This window comes from Camarhynchus parvulus, chromosome 1 (genome assembly GCF_901933205.1).
Source record: "Camarhynchus parvulus chromosome 1, STF_HiC, whole genome shotgun sequence".
Taxonomy (NCBI): Eukaryota; Metazoa; Chordata; class Aves; order Passeriformes; family Thraupidae; genus Camarhynchus; species Camarhynchus parvulus.
Window position 1 is genome coordinate 95,313,317 of NC_044571.1, and position 22,007 is coordinate 95,335,323.

The window sequence follows — 22,007 nt, forward strand, 5'->3', positions numbered from 1 at the left end:
GGTGGGTGAAACTTTCCCAAATCCAAAGTCCTTGTAAGTGTACAAGAAGGCTGCGGCTCGGTAAAGGCCCCACGGGACGCTCGAAGCTTAAGATCGATGGATTTCATTTTTATTTCTTTAAAGGATGTTGCTGAGTTTAAGGCCACTCGAGCTAGGTTCCCTCCCCCGCCGCGCGGCCCCGCCCCGGAAGTGTCGGGGTACCCGCGGTGGCTCCGGCCGGGCCCCGGTCCCTGTGCTGCCGCTGCCATGGGGGGCAAGAACAAGCAGCGAACCAAGGGCAACCTGCGGGTGAGCGCGGCCCGTAGGGCCGGGTGGCGCGGGCGGGCCCAGGGCTCGGGGGCTCGCGGTTCCGGCACTCCGGGTGCCCTGGGCGGGGGGCCGCGGGCCCCCGGAGCCTGGCTCCCTCGGCGGGGCAGCGCGATCTTCGGGGCTGGTTGTGGTAGCTGGGGCCGGGCCCGAAGCCGCCTCTTGGCCTGGGTCGTGCTTTAGGGGAGCGTGACTGCTGCTGCTGTGGTATTTGTACGGAGACGGAGAGCAAAATCACCGCGAGTGTAGATTCAGCAAGGTGCCGATGGTGCATTCGGTGTGGTTTTCTGTGCGGAGTTTTAGAATACACTCTTGCCAAAAGGCCAGAGATGACGTGACATCTGCCCTATCACTCAGAATTGTGGGAGAAGTCTGGTGTTCAAGTTCCCTAATTCCTCCGTGGATTTAGGGAAGACTAGGGAACGCAAAGCAGCATATCCTTAACAGCTCACATGCAGAAAAGATTGTTTAAACCCCACAAGCTCACAAAACTCCTGCTGCCATAAGGAAATAAAAGGTATTTGCATTATAAGGTGTCCCAGAGGACATTTAAGCCTCAGTTAGTTTTGGGGCAGTCTTTTGAAAAGAGCGTTGAAACAAACCTGAGCCAATAATACAATGGGCAAATGGGGTAAACTAGAAGTGGTGCTGAGCTCCAAAACACACACTGCCTGATGATATTTATTATATTTGTTACATACGCATGCTTTTGCTACATTTTTCTAAATCATTTTTGGCCACTTGGTTGCTGAGAGAATCCTTTATTTTGTCTGTGTGTTTTTGTTTGTTCAGAGAATAAAGGAGAATTCCCTGGGAGCTGTATTGGCCTGTATAAGAACTAGGAAGCTGTATAAGAACTAGGAAAGCCAGAAATAGTGAAGGAGGATAAATAGTTTCTTAATAAATTGTTTATAGATTCTTAATAAATTGTTTGCTTACAGAAGGAATTTTCTGTTAGGCTTTTTTTGTATAGCAAAAAAGCAACAAAAGCAATAATTTTCCATAAGTATTCATGCATTATGTGAAAAGAGAATTCTGATTCACAGAATCATCAAATAGACCCACAGAGTGATTTAGGTTGGAAGGGACTTTAAAGCTCATCCAGTCCCACCTCCTGCCAAGGGAAGGGACACCTTCCACTAGACCAGGTTATTCCAAGCCCTGTCCAACCTGGCCTTGAACACTTCCAGGGATGGGGCAGCCCCTCCTTTTCTGGGCAACCTGTGCTAGGGCTTCACCACCCTTACAGGCAAGAATTTCATATGTAATTGAAACCTATTTTGTTTCAGTTTGAAGTCATTCCTCCTTGTATCACTACAGTTCCTGATGAAGACTTCTCTCCAGCTTCCTTGTAGGCTCTCTGCAGATAGTGGAAGGATATTCTGTGGGCCCCCTTGAGCCTTTTCTTTTCCAGGTTGAACAGCCCCAAGTCTCTCAGCCTGATCCTAAAGAGAAGAATAATTTTCTAGGTTTCTATGTTTAAAGCACAGGTGGACTCTTCTTTGAGTGACTTTATGTTAATTAGAAGGTTCATTATAAAATAAAATTAGGATCATATTTTTAAATGCGTAATGTGTGCAAAATAAAATTAAATGGATAATTGACTCCTGTCCCTTTTCTTTTGTCAGCCTTCTAGCAGTGGCCGAGCTGCAGAGCTCCTTGCGAAAGAACGTGGAACAGTGCCTGGGTTTATCGGCTTTGGGATGTCTCAGAGCGATCTAGGATATGTTCCTGCAATTCAAGGAGCAGAAGAAGTAGACAGCCTTGTGGATGCTGATTTCCGAATGATATTGCGAAAACTTTCTAAAAGGGATGTCACAACCAAGTTAAAAGTAAGTGTATCCTTTGCCCCCCATATTTTTTTTTAATTGGAGAATGATAGCGTTTTCTTAAGGGAGGAAGAGGAAATGACTAATTTCACTTTGATGGATTTGCTAGAACTGCAATTCAGATGATATCCTGGATAACCTAGAGCAAGGTCCATCATGCAATTATCTCTATGAATGCTCATTTGCAAGAAATTATTTGATTTTTGGAAAAGGAAGTTGCAGTTTTGGTTACAAACTGCTAAATTACAGAATATATCTACCTGATTTCTTAAGTCATGCTCTTGATATTTTAATTTTAGGCTATGCAAGAGTTTGGGACGATGTGCAAGGAAAGAGAAGCGGAAGTTGTTAAAGGTGTTCTTCCTTACTGGCCAAGAATTTATTGTAAAATTTCACTGGTAAGTATTTAAGTATTTAAATTAGAAACTTACCTATCTACTTCCTATGACTACCTCTAAAGTGGTCTTTGTTTGTTTGATTGTTCGACCTATCTACCTTTGTTGGAATTACTGACTTGTTCTAGAAGAAACATCAAGTTGAAGGAAAATACTGTTCTTTTTGTGGGACAGATTTCAGTATTGGCAGTGGGTGGAATCTTCAACTGTTGATGTCTGGGATGTACTTCCTTGATAGGTCTATTAGACCTTTATGTTTAAAAGATGATACTACATTTCTTAGGAAAAGTTCTTTTATGTGGATTCCAAAAAGGCTAGAGAGTCTGTTCAGTTAACATAATTATAAACTTTCTTGATCTAGGGCTGACCAGACTTAACATTAAAAAAATACTCCAAACCCAAATATGAAAAGACCGCATGTAGCCAGATTAGCAATAAGTTTCTTCATCTATTTATTGTATTTCCAAGCTGTATAGAATGGCTACTGTTGAAAACATGGTATGGAACAAAATGAATCACTATTCTTAACCATTAAAGGAATTCCTACTGTTTCTTTCTGGAGTCGAGAGTGTAAAAAATTATGATGTTGTAAACTCATATGCAAACAAAGGATAGCATTGCACAGCTTATGGTAGTTCTAACTCAGAAGATGTCTTCAAGGCTTCCTGTTTCTCTTCCCTCTTGTCTGTCTGTAAAATGTTTGTATAAATTGGAAACAAAAACTGTTGTTTGGGATATCAGGAGAAAGTTACAATCTGAGTGTACAACAGTTTGGGAATATGATGCTACCAAATTAGGACTCTCCCCATACCTTGGGATACCAAAACTTTTTTGTCATTGGTGTGTATTTTCAAATCTATGTTTCAAATCCAATTAATTGCAAACATGGCTTTTTAATCACCACTTTTGCTTTGAAGTACCTGAAATCAAAGGTACATTTCTTAAACCAATAAACTTTTCTCTTTTTTTTCCTTCTTTTCTTTGTTTAACAGGATCATGATCGCCGTGTTCGAGAAGCAACTCAGCAATCTTTTGAGCAACTGATTCTTAAAGTCAAAAAACACTTAGCTCCTTACTTAAAAAGTATCATGGGTTACTGGCTGATTGCTCAGTGTGACACTTTCTCCCCTGCTGCTTCTGCAGCAAAAGTGGCTTTTGAGAAGGCTTTTCCTTTGAGCAAGCAACCTGAAGCCTTAGTATTCTGTAAGGATGAAATTCTTAATGTGAGTTTACTTTTGTATTTCTTTAAGGCTTTGTATATGTCAATGTCTGTTATAAGTTTAAAAGTCATCCTTCCCCCATCTGTGCTTCATGGTTAAATTTCTTTCTTGCCTGAAACTTTGCCCCTGTGAAGAGAATGGTTAGGGTTGGAAAGGACTTTTAAAAGGTCTTCGTGTTCCACCCCCTGCTGTAGACTAGGACACCTTCCACTAGAGCTGGTTTCTCCAAGCCCTGTCCAACCTGGCCTTGAGCACTTCCTGGCATGGGACAGTCCCGGCTTCTGTGGGTAACTTGTGCCAGTGCCTCACCACCCTCGCAGGGAAGAATTTCTTCTGTAAGGAAATATAAGAAAGAAAAATAATAAGGAATGCAGAGAAAAAAATACATATTTTTTTGGACTTGAGATGAGAATGACTGGAACCAAAGGAATGAATTGTGAATTTCCTTGTGTGCATTCCTGTGTAATGATGTTCAGTCAACACATAATGTTGCTGACAGATGGAATAATGATGTTGGAGTAGTTTAGCTATAGTGAAAAAGAATGCAGAATGCTGAGCAGTGTTTCAGCATCTACAAGTTTAATTCTGACCATTATGCTTTTCTGTCAGTTAGATATGATACTCAGTGGACTGAATTAAAAAAAGTTCGAAGATTGCATTGCCGGTCCATCATGTGCAAACCTAACTGATTTGATTTGCCTCATTTTGGCTTCTTTTTAGCAGGAGCACATTGACATGGGACTGCAATTTACTAAGTGTTAGGGAGACTCAATTCAGACAGTACCACAGCTACTATGTTCACCATGAATCAAATTCTCTTCTAGCATGTTTACTAGCATGTCTAAAAATATTAGAAAGACAGCTCAGAGGTTGTGAAATTTTATTGTAGGGCTGTCTCTGAATAATGTGTGGACTATATTGTTCAAATATAAGTGTTAGATTTCTTTGTGTTTATATGCATGTTTTTTTCCCCCATAGGTACTCCAAGATCACCTTCTGAAGGAAACAGCTGATACACTTAGTGACCCTCAGTATGTTTGCCTGCTTAAATGTATATTTAATTCTTTAAATCTTGATCTTTACTGGGTTCTCTGTCCCTGGAAGTAGTGAATTTAGTTTTGTTTCAGGAGACAGAATAATTATTTGAATCCAGATCCCAGCAACTTTGATTGGGACTTAAGTGTTGCGTACAAGTAGAGATATTATAAAAGAAAGGCCAAATATATATATATATTATATTTATATTATATTATTTATTATATAATTTATTATATAAAATCAGGCCTTGTTCTGCTAAATTACCAGCTAGCCTGTTACGTATTCTAAGTGCAGCTAGCTAAATTCCCATGTGAAAAATCATAAAAAATGAAGGCAGTTAACACAACAGACTATTCTGGTAAGAGAACTGTTTGCACCTACAATAAACAAAAAATCTGTCTCATAAAGATCAGTGAACAAAATATGTAAACTAACCAAAAATGAAGAGATTTGACAGATGGACGCCCTAGCCATTTACTGACGATTAAATTGAGTGTCAGTGTATTGTTAGCCAATTTGGTCTAATACAGTACCTTCTGATATTTCCTATTAATATGAGCTTTGTGAATAAAGAATTGACTTTTTCAGCATGATAAAATTGAGTCCCAGCTGCTTATTACTACAACACCTAAGTATAAATGTTTTTGAAAGTGTTATCAGTTATCTAATTTTGTTTCAGCTCTTTTAAGACTATAATTTGTGAGTAGCTGGAAGATGAGATGACTTGTAACTTTTTTTCTAACACTTCATAGTGTAAGTTAGAACCTATGGAAAGTTTATGTATTTACATTGCTGGCACCTGAAATCGAAAAATGAACACAAAAAAAAATGAAGGCAGTTTAGTTTAGACAAACTTGGGATGGCTGCTGGTTTATTTGTGGTCCACTTTTAACTTTTTTGTTTGTTTTGCTTTCTGAGAACTGTACCAGAAGAAGAAAGGGAAGCCAAATTTTTCCGGATTCTGACCTGTTCCTTGTTAGCTTTAAAAAAGTTGCTCAGCATGTTGCCAAAGAAAGAGATGCATTCATTGGAGGAAAAGTTAATGTCACTTCTATCCCAAAACAAATTTTGGAAATATAGCAAAAACAATGTATCACAGGTGACTTTTTAATTTCTTCTTTATTTTGCTTGGTTTTCGTTACAGGTAATACCCTTAACCTAAGGAAGTATTAATTACTTTTATTCTCCAAGGATGCACTTGGTACTTTGCTTAGGTTTGAAAGAGCCTTCAGGTTTCTATGTAGATTCCAGAAAGGCTAAAGAAACTGTTCAGTTAACTAATTATAAATCTTTTTGAACTGGGACTAATATCTGACTGACTTAATGTTAAAAAACCAGCCAAACTCAATATAGACAATATTGCTTGAAAATTTATCCAGTAGGCTAAACTTTTGTATCCATATCATCATGATCTACTTTTTGGCAATCTGCCATCATTAAGATTCATGTAGAAGATACAAATTCTGTCAACTTACAGCATGTTTTCGTTTTTTAAACAATTTTACTGGTCTTTAATCTGTACATAGAGTAATGAATTAATGCAATAGTATTTTGTTCAAAAGCTTTAAGTTGCTTTTGGAAAAAAATGCCTTTTGAGAAGTATATAAAAATACAACTTTTGACAGGCATTTCATCACTAAACAAATTACATTAAAATATTTGATAAGACTGTTTATTAACTACTTTGTTTTTCTTGGTTTTTAATAATATTTTAACCTTTGTTAATGTGATAAGATACGGGCATGGTGTATTGTAAACTTTTGTTGACTTTAAAAGGAATCTTATTAACTACATATAGTGACAAATTTTGTTTTTCCTTCTGTGACCTCTGTCAGGTTCGCTCAGCTTTCTTTGAGCTGATTTCTGCTTTTTGTCAGCACTTGCCTGAGGTGGTGAAAGCTGAAGCACCAAGAGTTTGTCCTGCTGTTCTTCTCAGCATTGATGACAGTGATGCAGTGGTGTGTCCTGCTCTTTGGGAAGCAGTGCTTTATACTGTCACCACTATTGAGGTAATGTGAGACATTTTCATCAAATTTAACTTTTCACCAAGTGTTGTTCTCTGTGTAGAATTAGGAAGACAGGCTTGACTGGGTTTTCTTTATGGTTAATAACAGGAATTCCATAAGGGTACATCCTCCTTCTTTCAGTGTAACTTTCAAATATATCATGTCCAGCATATCTGAAAACTAGAGTTGTTTTATGAATTTAATTTAATTAACCTGAAACCCTTTTATCCAATGTAGTTACTAGTTAGTCAAATAATGCTTAAAACCTTTTTCTTTGTTAAAGACAGTTATAAAAAAGACCTGCAGTGCATTTTTTGTTAGTTTGTTTCCCCTTCAAATGTAAGGGTTCTATAGCTTTTTGTTTGGTTTTTTGGTTTTTGTTCCCTTAATTTTAAGTGAAACACTGGCTTTGAATTTATTAGCAGGATGAGTTTTTGCCATAGACTGGGATGCTTTGAGGGTTTAACGCTGCAGCTCCCTTTTGCAACTGCTGGAATGAGCTGGAACAAGTTTTCTTGAAGAAAAACCCCTAAATGGTCTTTGTTCAGCTTGTTATAAATATCGGTACCTTGAACTATAATAGATATGATAATAAATAAAATAGATCAGATGACAAAAAAATTTAGGGAGGGGGAAGTGCCAAAGCAGTTTCTAACCATCAGAAAATTTTCAAAGAGAGTTTTGAAGTTAGTGATACTTCCAAACTCATTGGCTTGTCTTGATAATGAGAACTTAAAATTAAATACAGTATTAATTACAACAGTGATTCCTATGAAGCATCATGAAAGTATGATTAAAGACAAACCTTTAATTGCAGTTGCTAATAAGGAAGGTCAATTGATTTTAAACAGTGCAGAAATAGTTCTATCATGTTAACTTCACAAGCCAAAATAGGGAGAAAATTATTTTAAAGATACTGGCAAGTGAGTAACTTAACAGAATTTAAATTTCACAATGACATGTTTCAGCTATAATATGGGGATGTAGGTTAAGTGGCTACCTTGGGGGTTCTTCTGAGGCAACATCTTGTTGTTTAATTTATAGTAAATGAATTTCTTTCTGTAGGACTGTTGGAGTCATGTAAATGCCAGGAAAGGAGTTCTGCCGAAGCTCTGGACAGTGCTTCGAGAAGGTGGGCGAGGATTAGCTACCATTATCTACCCAAACCTCCTGCCCTTCATTAGCAAGGTGCCTCCTGATGTTGTGGAACCGAAGCTGGAATACTTCAGGGTTTTTTTCGGCTCTATAATTCAAGGGTATGGACCACAAATTTATTTATTTGGAATCAGTCTCTTTTATATTTGGAAATAATGAAACTAATCTTTAAGCATTTGAAGATAAATGAGATTATATTTTTAAAATTATTTTCAAAATCCAAAACTGGAGTCAGTCCTTTGTGGCTGTTCCTGTCATTTTAAACCTTCAGCTTTCCTTTTGATTTTACTATATCTTCCTTACATGAAGCATTGTTATCTTTCCTTGTCAAAGCTTTGTGTTTATTCCATGACAAATTTGAGTATGGAACATTATTATAATTAAGAATGACTCTTAGGAATCATGCTCTTCTCACCAGTGTGTAATTCTTACATAGGAGATTAGCCTTGTGATAGTGACATTTCCTTTATGCACAAACGGTAATTCTTGTGATACTCATTTTTAAAGGATGAAACTGCTTGTACTTTCTGCCTTTAAAATACCTCAAAACCACCTTTCTATCAAATGTAATTTAAATGTGCACTTATGCATTGCATACTCAAAAGCATATAGAAGTATTTTATGAAATGCTGAAATTTAATTTATTTAAAAAGTAAATGAAAAAAAATCAATTCTCTGCTGATGTTGGTGTGAAAATTAGCAGAGCTCTTGGAGAAGAGTTATGTAGGGGTTTGTTTGAAAAGTATAGAATTTTATTACATGTAGTAATCATTGTAATAATTCTGTGATCATTCGTGTGTGTGATCTAGTATTCATTAAAAAGCAAAGAAATTGCAGGTTTTCCAACTCAAAACTGGAGAGACTGTCTTTAAGTGGCTTTCTTTTTCTTCCTCTTTTTTTTTTTCCCTGTAATGACAAAAGGTGACACTCTCTGAACTTCTGTGGTATGTGTGGAAAATTGCAAAAGACTTTTGACAGCCAAATGAAACAGGAGACACTGTGCTAGGCTGTATATGGCTTCTCTGTTTATATAGATCTGTTTTTTCTGAAGCTAAGACCGAATGAAGAATTTCATTGATATAGATTCTGTTAAATTCTTGGGTTAATCAGCTTTCTAAATTGACTTTATTTTGGTCTGACTCCTGTAAATGACTCTGTGATCTTGTATTCTCATACTGGTCTCTGGATCAGAACAACGTAATTGAGGGTACATTGATAACATTCATACTGGATTTCTTGAAAACTGGGTTACTTGGTTTCTTCTGTGTCTTCTCACAGGTTGTCAAATGAGAGGACAATAGCCAGTCCTTCAGAAAGTTCAGCAATTATAACTGCATTTATGGAATGTCTGTGCTTTGCTGTACTACAGAAAGGAGAAGACCAAAGCCAAATTCATCAAATGCTTATATGTGACCAGGTATTAATCAGAAATACTGAATATTGTTGTGTGTACATTTAATAAGTCAAAATTAAAGAGAAATGTGAATTTTAGGTGGGGATTTACTTCTCTGTTAGAGTTTCCTTAGATTTTATGGAAAAAACCACACAGAATTGTCAAGGCTGGAAAAGACAAGATCATCCAGTCTCACTGTCAGCCCAGCCCCATCAAAATCCCCCCCAGACCATGTCCCCAAGAGCCTCATCCAGGTGTCTCTTAAGCACTTCCAGAGCTGGTGACTCCACCAACTCCCTGGGCAACTTATTCCAATACCTGACCGCATTTCCATTGATTTTTTTTCAATACCTGGTCTGAATTTCCCCTGCTACAATTTAAGGCCATTCCTTCTCATCCTTTCACTTGAGACATGGCAGAAGAGACCCGCGTCCACCTCCTTTCAGGGAGTTGTAGAGAGCAATGTGTAACAAAAGTAAAGGTACTGAATTTAGGGGTTTTTTTCTTCCTATGAAATAATCCTTTTTACTGTGCAATTAAAGTTATATTTAAGGGGGGAAAAGTGCCTCCCATCCTGTATGTTTTTATAAAATGTTCAAACATAAATAATTCTGATATTTGCAGGGTTGCTTCCAGAATGTTTTTCAGAATTATGTAATTTCTTGGCATTATAAAGAATAAAATGATTTTATAAATTGGATCACTGTTCTTAAATACATTTTTTTTGTCTTTATAGCTAATTCCTTTTGTCAGTGCTGTACTTAAGGAGCCCAAGTTACAAAGTGGACCATTGTTTTATCAAACAGCAGAAATGCTGAGTTCCTGGGAAGCTAAAGCAGAACTCTCCAATGATGATGGCACAGATGAAGTTTTCCAGAAACTGTTGTCAGATTTTTGGGGCCATCTTTTAAAAATGTGTATACTTCATGTTGATAGGTTGGATGCTGACAAGAAATTACTGTTTGCCATATCTGGTATGCTAGAAATTCTTCATAATCCAAAGAGTGCTATGAAACCAAACAATAGAAAATCTCTAAAAATCAGATTTACAGATGAGGATGAATTTGAAAGGAACACTGAGAGTCGAAAGCTCATGGAAGTTAGAAATGGTGACTCTGAAATTCAGGCTGACTTGCAGCAAACGTCACGTCTAAGGAAAGAACCTCTAGAGAACTTAGTCTGCAACCTGGCCGAGCTGAGCATCGTGTATGTCAATGAACAGAAGTCAGAACGGCATTTGAACTTTCTCTCTGCCCTGCTCAACACTTTTTCCTCAAACAGAGTTTTCCAAGTACTTTTAGAGCAGGGAAATAATGTAAGTCCTGCTCAAGCTGAATCCCAAAATGAAGTGAAAGCTCATAACCGAAGTCCATCTGTACAATTTCTGTATCTGAATTTAATAACCTGGCTGAAAGAAGACTGGAGAAAAGACACCCATTTCCTGGTTGATATTTTATACAGTGTACTTGATTGTTGCAACAATAATGATGAAAGGAAAGTCATTCTTGATGATTTAGCAAAGGTATGACTTGTACATGATGTTGTTAATTTTTATCAGAGTCATTACTGTTATTGTGGGCTGTGGTTCACTAATAATCTTATTTTGGCACTGTTGCATGGATGATAATTCTACATGAATTTGGGTTAAGTTCAGCATAAGGAAGATAGTTTTTGGAAAGTTGGACATGATAGTGTTGGAGTGAAAGGTTCTGTCATTTTCTATATGGTCTAAATAATTTTAAAAAAGTATCATCAGAATTTCTCTGCTCTTGGTTCTTTATACAGTGTATTTTAATAGTCGTCATTGGTAGCCTTTTGTATAAATACAGTCCCTTACTGAATTTTGTGGGAGAGAAAGATTTGCAAGACAAAAATGATACAATCAATAACTTTGTAACTGAAGTTTATCAGCTTCTACTTATGCCTGCAGAACAGATAAAATGGCATTGTTTCTTCCTGTTCAGCAAAGATTTTTATTAAATATTGGGGAATTTTGTTTTTCTTTTCAGATGGATCTTAAGTGGGTTATTTTTCTCCAGATAATTCAAAAGGTAAAGATTAAGATTTTTTTTTGTTCTTGTTATGCGTAATTTTTAATAATTCTCTGATGTTAGCTTTGAGACTCATATGTGTTTGTAGTGGTAATTTCCATAGTTTGAAAATCTTACAGTTTTAGAGTAGTGTTTGATTTAAATGCACTTAAATCTGGGGACAGTCTTAAAAATGAAATGATGGTGTCAAAACAAAAAAATCTTTGTCCCGTCTGTTTTCAGTCAGTTTGCTTTGTGAGCCAGAGGGATTCCTGATTTGTGGATCATCTATTCTAAACTAGAGAGAATGGAGCTGGGGATTAGACCAATAATTAAAATTATTATTTATATCATCATCCCTACAAGGTGCTTATAAGGGAAAGGTAGTATTCAATTTTTTCCGCTGAATATTGACAAACTGACGTTTAAGTAATTGCATGGGATGAAATAGGAAGTGTATGATGAATTTTTGGACAAGAACTCATAACACTTGACTTACAGTTCGGTCCATAGACCACAGGATCTTCCCTCACATATGCTGTGTATATTAGGAATACTGAGTTTTTGTGATTTTTTAACTTACAGTGGCTCATCAGCAAAATAAAGTTTTTGTGACCTTCTCTTTCTTCTTAAAGAAATTCAGGTGCTGTAAACAGTTTTAATGTTGTAAGTAGACTTTATTTCAGCCAACTCGGTCATCCAGAAGTTATTTTTCTAACTCCAGTGGAGGAATTTCCAGGGCTCTATAGTTGGAGGAGAAACATAAGGAAGCATTTTCAGAAGGTGATTTGTTTCACTCTGCAGTAGAGATCTGACCCAGCCATAAGTTGCAGTCTCTGACAAAAAGAAAGTTGGGGGGTGTTGTTGCAGGTGCAAAATCTGAAGGCTTTTAATGGCAGATGATATAATTCTCACTCTGTGTGCAAGTTTGACATACTAATCTTATGCTTAGTAATAAAAGTTAATAGTTAATAATGGGTTACGCAGAGAAGCTGTGGCTGCCCCATCCCTGGAAGTATTCAAGGCCAGGTTGGATGGGGTTTAGAGTAGCCTGGTTTGCTGGGAGGTATCCCTGCCCATGGCAGGGGGTTGGTAGTTAAATTGGAACTTGGAAGATGATCTTTATGGTCCCTTCAAACCCAAACCATTCTATTATTCTATACCCTCAAAGATTCCTGGAATGTGTTTCTTGTGATCCAGGCATGCTCAGGCACAGCAAAACTTTCCTTAGTCTCTGACTGGTTGAAAGGAGACACGCTTGGAGAAAGACTGGTAATGCTGGCGGATGATCTGTGTCACCTGGGCTTAAAACCTAGCGCAGCCTCATCAGGATCAGCCTCTTCAGAAAGGTGGACCCTTCTGAGCTTGGTGTTGTCGCAGCACGTTAAAAGTGGTGAGCATATATAATCCTTTGAGTTCATGAAGCATAAATGCTGCACTTACCCTTTGCATAAGATTGAAAGAATTTGGGATCTTCCAGAATACTTCATGTAGAACATTTAGGTTTTCTCCCGGTAGTTTATTGTTGATTGGTTAGTTTTCGTTGGGGTTTTTGTTTCTTAGTTTTGGGCTTTTTTTATACTTAAGCCAGTTTACTACATACTATTTAATTTTGTAACGCTAACTTGCAGCAGTAGCTGCCATTTTTTTGGTCCACATTGCTAAACAAGGGCAGTATTTAAAGAGAAGATTCAGATTTGCAAGTTTTGAAAACTTGAGGAAAATTTAAGTAAGCTTGATCTATCAGCTGATGTGCTGTAAAATAATATGAATTTTTAAACCATACCATGTGAAATTTATCTTAAAAACTGGAATACCAAATCAATTGTTATGAACCTATGTGTGTTTTAGTAATGCTTTGTTACAAGATCTTTGAATTGTTTTAAGCCATTTCCATTTATTTTTATGTCTTTAAAACTCTGTATGTGCTCTTATGCTGTATATGTATTCTGATTTTTTTATTAATAGCTATTATTCATAGCATTCTCTTTAATTTGTTAATATCATCCTGTTTCATTTGTTTGCAATTTTAGTATCTTTTGTAGACTTCCAGGGGAGTTCATTTTTCTTCATGTTTTCCATGTAAACTCCGCATTTGCTTTGATCCCTGTGGTGACATATTTCAGTGTCAGTGGATGCTGTGCACATTTAGTAATAAAAGCCTCTGTTATGGCCTTATTATTATAAGGAGCCCAGTCCCCAGGGGGACAGGGTGCCTGAGTTGCCAGGCTTAGCTCAGGCCGATGCCACAGGGCTACCTGCTAGCAAGCAATGGTGGTTATCAGCTCTTATAGTGATTGCAAGCTCTCAGGATTCCAGCTCTTGCTTGCTAGGCAGTAGTGAGCCAGGGCTGAGGCTGCAGCAGATGGAGAGGAGAATGAGGCGCTCGGGGGTTCCGCAGCGGTGGCTGTATTGGGGAGATCTGCGAAAGGTCCCGAGTCAGCTCTTCTTCTGCCCGAATGGGCTAAGCTATGCCCCTTTTATAGTGTTCAGGAGGATCCAGATTTGACCGATAGTAAGGGTTAAAGTAACATAGCCTATAGGGTTACAGGGATAAGCTTTGGGGCGGAGGTCAGGGAGACAGGAACTAATGTTGCTGTCTCAGCATTCCTATTATTCAATTCTCCATGGGGCTTTCCCTATGTCCATGGAGTTTACTACACACATTCATAGTGCTTCCAAGTTTCAAAGATACACACAGGCAGCTCATTGTGGTGCATGTTCTTAGACAAGGCATCCTGAAGGTGTCCTAAGATTGTTTTTTCTGTTACTGGAACTTCTGATGTAAAGGACTATTAGGAAAAACCTCTTTCCTCTCTCCACAGAGAGTTCAACACATGTGCTTGTGAGTGTGTGATGTTCTAGGGCTGATTGTCCAGTGACTTTGCTTTTTGACTCTAGAGCCAGAGGCACTCCTGAGCTCATTTTCTGCTGGGTGGTGGGTGACCTGTTTTTAAATCATTTTGATTGAAACTTAAGAGATTTTGAGGAGCTATGGTGGTTCTTGACTTAGTCATTAAAACCAAAGTAGAGTATGTGGACTTTCAAAAGGATTTTTTCAATGAGATCTCTTATCTAAGTTTCTTAAGCAAATTGTCTTGGAGAGAATAGGAGAGCCTTTCATGGATAGTGGCCTAGGATGAAAGGAATTAAAGGGGAAAAAGGATAAATAGTGAAAGGAAGATAATTGTTGCTGAAACTTCAGAGACCCATAGCAGTGTGTTGGGATACTGAATGCTTAACTGATACAAAAGATTACAAAAGAAATCCAAAGCCAATAAATACTACAGGTATACATGGGAAGAACACAATTGTAACTATATCAATTCAATGACAGACTCTGACCTGTTAAAACTCAAAAAGAGATCTTCAGTCATTGTGGTGTTTCCCTGTAAGTGACGGGTTGTAAAAAAGTAGTAAAAGAGGAACACAGTTTATTAGAAGCTGTTGTGAAAAGAACAGAGGACAAATTAAAATTATAGCATGTAGTCAATATACTGAATATGTAGTTAATATCTGGAATACTGCATGTCGTTTTGGTCGCTGCAATATTCTTGTTCAAGGTTGGTCACTTGCAATATTCTATATGCTTTTGAAAAACGTGTAATAGAATATGCCCAAGGAAGTCTGGCAGGGATGGTTAGACAAGCAGTGGCTTCTGCTTGTAGAGGCAAGGAAACAGACAAGAATTTGTCAGCTTCTAGTGGAAGTGATTTAAGGACGGGGTTGTGCTTAAAAGCCGTAAAATTGCAATTTATATAGAAAATGCAAATGGTGAGAAATGTATCATTGTTTCTTTCAGGGGAAGAACTTGAATTTCTAACACATGCTTAGGTAGCAGTCTTGAGGGCCAAGAAAAGTAAACTTCTTCATACAGTTTATAATTAAATAATGGAACTCATTGCCACAGGATACTGTGGAGTTTGAGGATAAATGGGATTGGCTTGCTTGTATCCCATGAAAAAGGATCTAAGCATGTTTGTGGCTATATGCAATAGTACAGTGAAATCATGGGCTCACAGTTGGTTGCCAGAAGCTAGGAGGGCATAAAAGGGGGAAGGATCACTTTGCACTTGCTCTATCTTTAATACCTTTTACAAAGCTGCTTCAGCTGGTTTAGAGAAAAAATACTGTCATGGTTTGACGCTGGCGCAATGTCAGTGCCCCCATGAAAAAACATTCTCCCTGGTATCTGCTGTGAGATGTGACCAGGAATAAGCAAAGCAGGCCCCCACTTAGAAATAAAGAAGAGAAAACTTTATTAGCTAAACTACAACTATGTGTAAAAAGAAACACACAGGAAAAATAAAAACCTTCCAAAACTATTTCCTCCTCCCCCCACCAAATTTCCAATACATCCATCCCTCAGATCACCAATTCTCGGTCCATCACCACCATTTAGATAATCAATTCTCAGTTCATCAAGGAGCCAGGAGTCCCCCTTGTGCCATAGGCTTCTTCTGGAAACACAGTTGAGACCTCTTGTGTTTCCTGTCACAAATGGCACCGCACCTGGAGATCATTGCCATCGTGACATCTTCCTTCCATGCCCAGTACTCTCACCACTGCACATGGACCAGAGCTGCTTCTAGGGTTTTCCTTTCAAGGGTGCTTTGTCCAGTTCCAAAAAAGAGCACAGTCTCTCACTTTCGGGACACCTGTCCCACGCAAATTTCACCCCCTGGGGCCGAGGGGGTCTCAAAAACAGAGATCTTCTCTTCCACTGAAGATCGAGGGCACCAACCACCACCCTCCTCATCCATTGTCTCTGCTCATGCCTTCTTTCACATAACATCACTGCACTCCCTTGGCTCCAAGCCATTGCCTCCCCCTAAATGCAGTCTCTGTGCAACAGGGAAAAAAAATGGTTCCGTCCATGGCTATACAAGAAAAGTTTAGCCAAAAGCCACTCCATCATCTCCTCCCAGCTAAGATTCTTCTCTACTTCTCTCGTGGCCCATTTCCTCTTACCTCATCTCTTATCTCTCTTCTCATGCAGCTCCAGGAGGATCAGCATTTGTAAGGTTTCTACCCCCCCTCCTTCTCAGCCGGCCTGCTATTGGATTTCAAGGTGGCCCGGCACAGACACCGTCTCTCTCTCTCTCTCCTGGGGGGGTGTGGCTGCCCGATGCCTCTTGGTGCCCCTCCACCCTTTCGTCCTCAAGGGCCTCTTCACCTCCCATCTCTGTCCAAAGCCCCGGCCTACCTCACCCAGCCGCATGGCTTCCCCTCCCCTGCCCAGCCGGCAGCTGGGCCCGGCGGAACCCAAGGGAAAGGTTTCCTGGGAGTCCTCTCCTTTTAACCCCTGTGTTCTCAGAGGCATATCCATGTCCCCAGTGGCCACACCAGGTGCCAGTATTCAAATCTGAGCACCCATTGGTTTGACCACAGCATTCCAAAAAACTCACTTCCTCTCAAACCACGACAGATACTTAGTAGTGTGAAATGTTGGCTGGTGTCTGTGAAATAGAAGAGTTTAGGTGTCCATTAGACTGAAACTGTTTTGCACTTTATTTTGCATTCAAAATTAGTTAATAAAAATCAAATCAGTCTATATTAATATGACATCTTTGCATGGTTGTGTTTATCAAGCAATCAAAGCATATTTTCTTTTTCCTCTGCCCAATAGAATCATTGATTGGTGAAACCTTTGTTGAAAGGATTATTGATAAACTTCAGGCAGCTCTGTCTAAAGCAAAGGATCTTTCTGAAGCTGGAGATACTGAACCATCAGTATCCTTCATCTGCGATGTGGCCTCAAGCTTTTTCAGCTCAGTGGAAGGCTGTTTGCTGATGCCATCCTCAGAAGACTTGCTCCTTACCATCTTCCAGCTGTGTGCTCAGAGGCAGGATGCAACACACTTGACAGGTAATCTGGAAAAAGAACTTCAGCCAAGCTTTTTCATAGGTGATGATTACATATAAATTCCTCCTTTTCATGAAACAGAATCACGGAAGTATGTGATAGAATACTGGGTTCACATACATTGAGCAATTGCAGCTGTAGCTGACATGAAAATCTGTGCTTTAATTTACAGTGCCCATAGTTACTACTAAGCATCAAGTCCTGAACATGTTTAGAAGGATTTTTAAGGTTTTTTAATGTTAGTATCAGCTAACTTGGAGACTATGATATTGCACACTTTGTGGGCTGTTACTGAAGTTGTTTAAAGTCTATGAAATATAACAAATTAAACTTTTTTTGTTCATTTTGCAGTCTGGGGAGTCTATGAAAAAATGTGTGCAATCGCTTCTTTACAGATAACATTCTGAAACCATTTATATTGGCCAAGTTGCCTAGACAAATTGTGATCCATGCCTCTCTCTACCAGTGTCTCATGTTCATGTTCATCTGAGATGCTGATTTATATTCTCTGAATGCAGAATTTGAGGGTGTTAAATTGATACATGCATTTACTGAAATTAATACAAGTAAATACAGTGTTTCAGTGTTGTCATAGAAGTGAACTAGGACAGTGCTAGCTTGGAAAACACTGCTGCTTTATAAATGACTGTTGATGTTGTGAATGTTCAATATTTAGGTAGAAAGATCTGTGGTTTTGAAGCCTGTATGGACATATGGTAGCAGATAACAAGAACACCACTCTAATTCCCAAATGAATTAAATCTTACCTGTGAGTCACAGTTAATTTAAAATTGCTCTTCAACAAGAAAGCTATGTATGTGCCTTTGATAGTTTTTGCATGTAACCACAGAAAAGAGAATTGTTTTCCTACTGTAGGACCTTTAGACATGTGATTGTTGCTATATGCTGTAGGTTGTATTTAGAGTTTACCTGTTTGTGGTAGTTTTGCTTGTCTACTTTTTGTTTTGTTTTCTTTTTTCCTTTTCCCTATAATAGATGTACTTTTATGCAAGTTAAAACACACTTGGATGTCTGGTGTAAATTCACTTGTGCATCAGCTTCAGGGCACTCAGAGCACCTTTTTGCTTAAAGCTGCACTGTGGGTCAAGAACCAAGTTCAGTCTTCCTCTTTGGATGTTAAAAGGTAATTGGGATTCACATCTGTTCCATAATGTGTTGTTCTCCAAAACAAAACAGGATCAGTGCTATAATAGCCTTTATTTAATTGACATCTGTATTACTGAGACTTTTCAGCCTATTGGAGGCAGTGGGTAGAGCAAAACTTATACCACCTCTGGTACAGCATGTATGGAGCATTGTATCAATAGAAAATATGCAGATGGCTCTTAATGAATAGTGACAAACTTGTTTGCAGTGTTTTCTCCTTTTCTCAGGCTTCAGGTTTTGATCTCTGCAGTCAGTGATTTGTTGTTGAAGCTCATGGAAGCTGATGGACAGTCTGGATGTCTTGTGAGAGCTTACGTTGAGCATGTGACACCGAACAAAATTGAGTGGGGGAAATTGCACGAATCTCTGTGCTCTGAGGTATGGAAATGTTAATGGATTGCACAGGGTGGTCAGTCTTTCCTCAAGCCTCTGTCCCCTAGGGTGGTAAGCTTGCTTTCTTATGAAATGGCACTGCGCTTATAGGTACCATATGTTTGTGCAGAGGTTCTTGTCAGCCTTTGTCCATAAAGAGGATAAAATCTCTGTTTATGGACCTATCCAGTACTACTGGAGAAAAATCAAAATCCATGAAATTACCCCTTTCTGCACAGAGCACCAGCAACTTGCTTTACAGTTCAGGAATTTTATCTGACAGAGTATACATTGTGAAGATGTTTTTATCTCTAAGTTAATTCTTCATAAAGATTAATTTTGTGAAAGACACCAATATCTGCAGAAGAATGTGGTTTGCTATCTATCAACAAAATGCTGACATACATAGAGGAGAGTGGGAAAGGACATAAATTTCCTGTGCAGCCACCAGTAACCCTATAATTTCTTGTAAAATACATAGAGTTCTAAAGAAATGTATTTGTTTCTGAGCAGCAGTACAGTTCCAAATTACTGCTGTGCAATTAGATTTTTAATACACTGGAGTGGGTCATCGTCACCACTGTGCTTTTGATATGAATGTGTATGTTTCATATTTGTTTCTTAATAATTCTGAATTTTCAAGGTTAAACAGATCAAAGTATTTTTTCATACTCTTTTTATGCACATATTACAGTGGATGCACAAGCCTCTTCTGGAAGGAAGGCTTAGTATGAATTGTGAACCTCTGGGATCAAGTGTCAAGCTGTGTGGCACAACTAAACTTCCAGGCCATCTGTGTACTTCAGCCTTATTAAGTAAAATGGTACTACTTCAACTGAAAAATCGTGTAGTCCATGGAAATCATGATGCTGAAAGAAAAAAAATTGATAATATAAGTAAGTTAAAATGGTAAAACTTAAAGGAATTTTATTTTGTAGTAGTTGTAACCTGAATTGAAAATTAGAAATGCATAGTTAAAGTTTGGCATACAGGTATGAGAAATTATCCTTTTACCTTTTGTTGCCTTTTTTCCTCTCTTTTTTTTTTTAATGTTCACGTCTTCTTTAAAAGTAGTTTTTATATTCCTGGGACCTCTTTAGCTTATATACATCCTGTCTCAATAGAACTTTGAACTGGGAGAAGTGTGAATTTTTAAAACTTCAGATTTGTTCATTGCCAAAACACATTGTGCATTGGCATGAGTGGGCAACAAGAACTGTATCCCTCCCTTGAGGGTTTAACCATAATGTAAAGATAGTTTGAGACAACAACTTTTCTTAATTCCATGAGGTAGAATCTAGTTTCCTTTTATTTTCAAGAATGCTCAAATTAAATGCAGCATTACCAAATTAACAATTCTATCTCCAGAATTCTCGCCATGATGAGAAGTGTAATTGTGTAGTGTGGGTCTTTGTAAGCTGATGAAGGAATCACGTGCTAGCTCTTACGACATTTACTTGGTTTTCTTCTGGACTTAGGTATTGACTGCCTTGTCTGCAAGAAATATATGTTAAAGAAAAGGGGGAGAACAGGGAGGAGTCATGTTGTGCTTAATTTGCTTTAAAATTTCTTGACTATCTAGAACAGATTACTGTAGCTTTTTTTCTCTTGTATGTTATGATAAAATGGCAAATATCCAGTTCATGCTCTGATTTGCATGAGATTTGCATGAGTTCATGCTCTGAGATTGCATGTAAAAATAATGTCTTTAATGCATTAAAAACATATTTTAAAAAACCAACAAAATCTTAACCTGAAACTTCTTGCTTATGCAAGTCAGTAGTCATTTATAAACAACACCTGTTATTTAATTAGTTGCAGAACTGTTATATTCACTCCAATGGATTGAAGAACTGGAGAATCCTCCTTATCTGTTTCTGGAATATCTTAACATGTTGGAAGAGATGCACATCACATATGAGGAGTTCAGTTCTCTGAGTAGTACAGCTAACCTGCAGCAAACTATATTTGACAGGTATGTGAGAACAAGTGAAACAACTCTTAGCTCTGTTCTCACAGTTTGTATTGTATAGAGTGTCACTATATTTCCATATGTGTGTTGATTCAGAATGCATCCAAATGCTTTTGTGGTGAGCCCTGAGCATCTGTATATATTAACCAGGGTATTTCTTCTTCTTTGAAGATCAGAGGAACATGGAAGACTCTGGTCCTTAACCATGGCCAAAGTGATCCGTGCTGAGAATGCTGTATCCTGGGAGAGGAAAGAACTTTTCAAGACAACAAAAGGGTATCTTAATACTGCTGCCTATAAACTTGCAGTTTGTTGCAAATGTTGATACTGTGAAATGATCCTGATTCTGACCATTGACAGCTGAAGGCTGAAAATGAAGATACTTGTGTATGGCATGTGAAAATCAGATTTGGTTTAGCATGTGGGATTAGTTATGTCAGAGGATATTGCCTCATTATGAACTTACTGATACTTTGTTTCCTAGTTCAGCTTTTGCATTCCTTCCATTCTTGGTGTTTTGCTTGTATGAATAGGTTCCTTCCATTAACAGAGGGCAGATTGCATACACTTCAGTGTTTATCATCTTTCTTAATTGAGGAAGAAAAGAGGGAACTTGTCTTCCATTGTGTGGCCAAACTTATGACATGTAAACAGACAGAGCTTTCCAGCACTGATGGTGAGTATGTTCTTACCTCAGTCTAGTTCATCAGAATGTAAGAACATTATTTTGTAATAAAGTTTGCTTTTAGATAAAACATATTTACTATAATATCGTTTTTCCTATAAAGAAATGCTTTATCAGTTTGCCTATTTCTTCTAGACTGTTTGGCATAATAATTTTCTGCCTCATTCAGAAAGTACAAGCCTTACTGTCAGATACAAAATTAGAATGAAAATACTTAGGCTGTTATTATTAAAAGCATCCTGATGTCACTGTACTTCAGTGAGCCATTTAGGCTTTACACAGCATGCAAAAATACTACTATTGTCAGCTGGTCATGATTGTCTTTAGATAGTTTGCCAAGAACTCTTTCACAGTTTACACACATAAAATTTTTTAGTAGTTCCTCCAGCTGAAACTGCACTCCATTAAATGTCTGCAGCTGTGGAAAATTACCTAAGATATGGTTGAGGTGTATTATGATATTGCTTTGAATATAGCCACTTATTTTGGGTCTACAGCCATTCTATTTGGGTGTAAGTTTTCACAAACTTGCTGCTTTTCAAGAAAACTGGAAATGCTCACATACAGTCTTTC

General features: G+C 38.1%; 1 protein-coding gene across 1 annotated transcript in view; it reads left to right on the forward strand.

Annotated features, from left to right (window-relative positions):
• The first annotated feature begins 164 nt into the window (after positions 1-164).
• Positions 165-22,007, forward strand: part of LTN1 (listerin E3 ubiquitin protein ligase 1) — a 33,593-nt gene continuing 11,750 nt past the window's right edge. The window contains exons 1-19 of the mRNA XM_030950405.1: positions 165-288; positions 1,935-2,138; positions 2,435-2,533; positions 3,523-3,753; positions 4,729-4,781; positions 5,707-5,887; positions 6,624-6,797; positions 7,860-8,050; positions 9,228-9,366; positions 10,079-10,864; positions 11,352-11,393; positions 12,573-12,765; positions 17,002-17,241; positions 18,235-18,382; positions 18,633-18,783; positions 19,472-19,673; positions 20,593-20,752; positions 20,921-21,025; positions 21,283-21,425. Of these exons, the coding sequence (XP_030806265.1) occupies positions 247-288; positions 1,935-2,138; positions 2,435-2,533; positions 3,523-3,753; positions 4,729-4,781; positions 5,707-5,887; positions 6,624-6,797; positions 7,860-8,050; positions 9,228-9,366; positions 10,079-10,864; positions 11,352-11,393; positions 12,573-12,765; positions 17,002-17,241; positions 18,235-18,382; positions 18,633-18,783; positions 19,472-19,673; positions 20,593-20,752; positions 20,921-21,025; positions 21,283-21,425 (3,484 nt within the window). The 5' untranslated portion in view covers positions 165-246. The remainder of the gene's footprint in view (positions 289-1,934; positions 2,139-2,434; positions 2,534-3,522; positions 3,754-4,728; positions 4,782-5,706; positions 5,888-6,623; positions 6,798-7,859; positions 8,051-9,227; positions 9,367-10,078; positions 10,865-11,351; positions 11,394-12,572; positions 12,766-17,001; positions 17,242-18,234; positions 18,383-18,632; positions 18,784-19,471; positions 19,674-20,592; positions 20,753-20,920; positions 21,026-21,282; positions 21,426-22,007) is intronic.